We start from the raw sequence: 4,030 nt of genomic DNA on the forward strand, positions 1-4,030 counted from the left end.
CACCACCAAGGGGTGAGTTTTCAGGTCATTGTCACTCATTCTCCTCTTAGTCCTGATTTCTCCGGTGCTGGTTCCGATCCGGAAGAGGTTGTTTCCTTTGGGCTCAGAGAGGTGATAAGAGAGCAGCGCGTTGTATCCAGAGTCTGCGTCTACAGCCCTGATCTTTGCCACAAAGTATCCTGCTTCAGCAGAATAGGGGATGCTCTCACTGTTAACAGAGCTGTGCTCAGAATAGGGTGCAAGAATTGTTGGATTATTGTCATTTTCATCCAGAATAAAAACGTTGACAGTCACGTTGCTGCTGAGCGGAGGAACACCAGAGTCTGTGGCCTGAACTTTAAACTGAAACGTTTTAGTCTCCTCATAGTTAAAAGACTGCAGGGTGACTATTTCTCCAGTCTCTGAGTTGATGTTTATAATAGAAGTTAGTGGAATAGTTTTTGAAATGCTGTCTAATGATGAATAAGTTACTTTAGAGTTTTCTTCGATATCAGTATCCACTGCTGTTATGGTAAAGATAGTAGCTCCCACTGCACTATTTTCATTCACATACACATTAATCACAGGCTCTGAGAATAATGGGGCATTGTCATTCACATCAGAAATGTGAACAGGAATGACACTAGTGCTGGAGAGAGGTGGCATACCTTCATCAGTGGCTATGATGGTGACGTTATATTGAGAAACACTCTCTCTGTCAAGGGGTCCATCCACTGTTAATGAATAATAATTTTTGTAGTTTAGCTTGAGTTTAAAGGGCACCAACCCAAGAATTGTAGCAGTGGTGACACCATTATTACCCCCATCTTTGTCAGTAACAGTCACCAAAGCGACCACTGTGCCAACCTCAGCGTCCTCTTTAACTGGGCTCATAAGTGAGGTTATAATGATTTCAGGTATATTGTCATTCACATCAGTTACTTCCACTAACACTTTGCCATGCACGCTTCGAGAAGGTGTACCTTTATCTCTTGCCTGCACACGAATATCATATGCTGTATTCTCTTCATAGTCTACTTTTCCTTTTACAGTTATTTCACCTGTATCTGGGTTTATTGAGAACAAAGCTTCAGGATTGAAATTTCCCCTCTCAATAAATGAATACACAATCTCCCCATTTATCCCTTCATCTAAATCTGTAGCAGTTACACTCAGTATAGGTGTCTGAAATGGAGCGTTTTCTGTGACCTGGGCCTTATACAGAGGTTTACCAAATACTGGGACATTGTCGTTTATATCTATGACATTAACAACTATTTTTAATGTCCCTGACCGGGCAGGTTTTCCTCCGTCCAGAGCAGTTAAAGTAAGATGGATAACGGATTGTTTCTCCCTGTCTAAAGATTTCTGCAGCACCAGTTCAGCAGACTCACTGTGCTGTCCGCCGCTCTGCACGTCCAGCGAGAAATACTCATTTGGACTCAGCTTGTAGCTTTTTACAGAGTTGCTGCCCGTGTCTGCGTCATTTGCCATCGGGAGCAGATATCTCTCCCCGGTAAAAGAAGATTCAGATATATTGAAAGTCTTCTCCTTTTCACGAAAAGATGGTGCATTGTCGTTAATATCAATAATTTGTACCTCTATGCGATGCAAATGCATCGGGTGGCTCAGAATGGCTTCTATATTCAGGGAACATTTTGCCGTGTTTGGACAGAGCTCCTCGCGATCAATCCTATCGCAAACATACAGAGCACCCGTTTTTAAATCCACGTCGAAATATTTCTTAGAATTCCCAGACACAACTCGCAAATCCCGTTTTTCCAAATCTTGAACATGAATCTGTAAATCCTTAGCGAGGTTTCCCACTACGGTTCCTTTGTCAACCTCCTCGGAAACAGAGAACGAGAGCTGCGCCGTAGACCCACCACACAAACAAAGCAAAGCTATGATTTGTATCCAAATCGTGACTGTCTGTCCTCCACGTCCCATCGCTGCCGCAGAATGAAAGAAATACTCATTTTCGAACATGTCCACACTTTAGGTGAACAACAGACGGAGCTCTCTCTGTGCTGTGACCATTTGTGTATTTTCTGACAAAGCACTGGCTGAAGACTGATGCTTGGTATGGAGAGGAGGAGTCTGGGGGGAAAAAGAGCCACACGAATATTGTGGTCTCGAGCGACACCAACCGTCATTTTGGTGATAAGATATGAAGCGATTGAGCCTATATTTGTGCTGAAGGTCAAAGCAGTGGATATTTCAAGAGAGAACTATATAAAACTGTCTTCAAACCAAAACGAAGTATCTGGTGCGTGAGTGAAATTTATCATATGTGGCAGGTGGCACCCAGAATAGGGGAAGTGCACCACCTAGGGACGTTTTGTTATATATACCCCTACCTGTAGAAGGAAGAGAGGCTGCAATGTTGGTTCAAGCCGGTGGAGTGAGGCATTTGCACACCTCACTCCATGCTGGCGTGTCGGGAACACTGAGACATTGAAATACAGAAAGAGCTGGTAGGCCTAAGGCTGTTTTCTGTGAGTAATATTTTGCTGTTTGAATGTGGCTGTGACATTTGAATGTTTTTTGGGTTTCAGGCCAGCTTCCCTGCTGAGCTAAAGGCTGCTGGTAGTCAGTAGTGCGAAAATAGATCGTCTTACAAGGTATTTTAAAGTTAGTCATGTAGAATTGAATGTTTTATTGGTATGTATTTTAATACTTAATAATAAAGCAGTTTTTAAAATTATTCTTTTTTTTAATTCGCAGAGCTTCGCTGGTCCGCTGCTCTTGCTGTGGGACTATTTGCGTTGTGTAATTTTGTTTTGGTCTTTGTCTTTGTCTGGTCCACCCTGGCAAGTGAGCCGGACTAGTTTTCTTTTTTTTTTTTTTACATTTTTTTTATTTTATGTTATTAATTTACCTTGCGTTATCTGCCTGCTGCCCCCCACTAATCCTTTACTCGGTAACCTCCAGTTGGGTAGTCAGGGCAGGCCTGAGGTGTGCTGTGGCTCATAGTTTGCAGTAAAAGCAATCACATGTGGAAACTTTGGAAACGTGTTAACATGCTTTGTGTGCCATGGTTGATTTGTGCAGTGAAAATAATCACGTGTGGAAACTCTGGAAATGTGTTAACACAGAGTGCCAACATGTTATTGTGAACACTGGTGTGAAGTGAAGTTTAACCCCTGCCTTTAGCCTGGGTAAATCCTGAGGATAGTAAAGTGGGAGAATACGAATTGTACAACTGAATTATTGTCATTAAAGTATTGTCTATAATTTACACCCTTTACTGTAATTTCTCATGCTAGAGGCCTGTAGTGGGTGTAACACAGATATGTGAAGAGTGCACAGCCTGCGAAGGTTAGTAAGTAAGTAACATAAAAGCGAGGCAGCCTTTTTTTCCCATGCTCGCAAAAACATCATCTAGACTTCAGCACCATGGACAGAGTCCCCGCCGGTCAGCAGTATAACGGCTCTAACTTTACCAATGACTTCTCTGCTTAAAATGCTCTTATTCAGCAACTGCTTCGAATAATATTCCGCACCAGTTATCCAACTTCCAACATCATACCATAGAATAGCTTTTTCTAGGGGAAAATTGATCAGTTATCGATTTACAGTTGCATGTCCCAAAGTACTACTTATACCAAATTGCTTTCAGAGCCATACATGAGATATACATTATGAAAAGTCAATAAATGTTAAAATAATACAAAATATGATCTCATGACCTAGCGTGTCTTTCAAAAATTGAATGGCAGAAATAGTAGAAATAAATCTACTTTAGGGTTATGAACTCACCTTTTCTTTATTAGGTAATGTTTGAGTTCTGGTAAAAGTGTCTCCTCCGTTTATACTGATCAGCTCCGCATCTACAGGCGGAAACGGTGCGGGGAAAACCACCATGTCACTCTTGAGTGTGTCTGAGCTGAAACACACGTCATACTGCTGTGTAGATTTGGAGTAAGACCAGCTCCCATCAGGATGGGTGGTGATCATTGGGGCGCTGTACCTGCTGAAAGTGCCGTCTGTCCTGTGGCATCTGACAGCTATTAAAGTGATGAGGCTGAGCAGAAAGATCACTGACACC

General features: G+C 42.2%; 1 protein-coding gene across 1 annotated transcript; it reads right to left on the minus strand.

Moving 5' to 3' along the window:
• Window positions 1-6: 6 nt before the first annotated feature.
• Window positions 7-1,983, minus strand: LOC121963265 (protocadherin alpha-2-like; the record flags this gene model as incomplete). Its single annotated transcript, XM_042513581.1, has 1 exon — window positions 7-1,983. A coding segment is annotated over exon 1 (1,962 nt), but the record flags the coding sequence as incomplete, so codon positions are not given.
• Between the last annotated feature and the right edge of the window lie 2,047 nt (window positions 1,984-4,030).

Source organism: Plectropomus leopardus, unplaced genomic scaffold, assembly GCF_008729295.1.
Source record: "Plectropomus leopardus isolate mb unplaced genomic scaffold, YSFRI_Pleo_2.0 unplaced_scaffold10666, whole genome shotgun sequence".
Taxonomy (NCBI): domain Eukaryota; kingdom Metazoa; phylum Chordata; class Actinopteri; order Perciformes; family Serranidae; genus Plectropomus; species Plectropomus leopardus.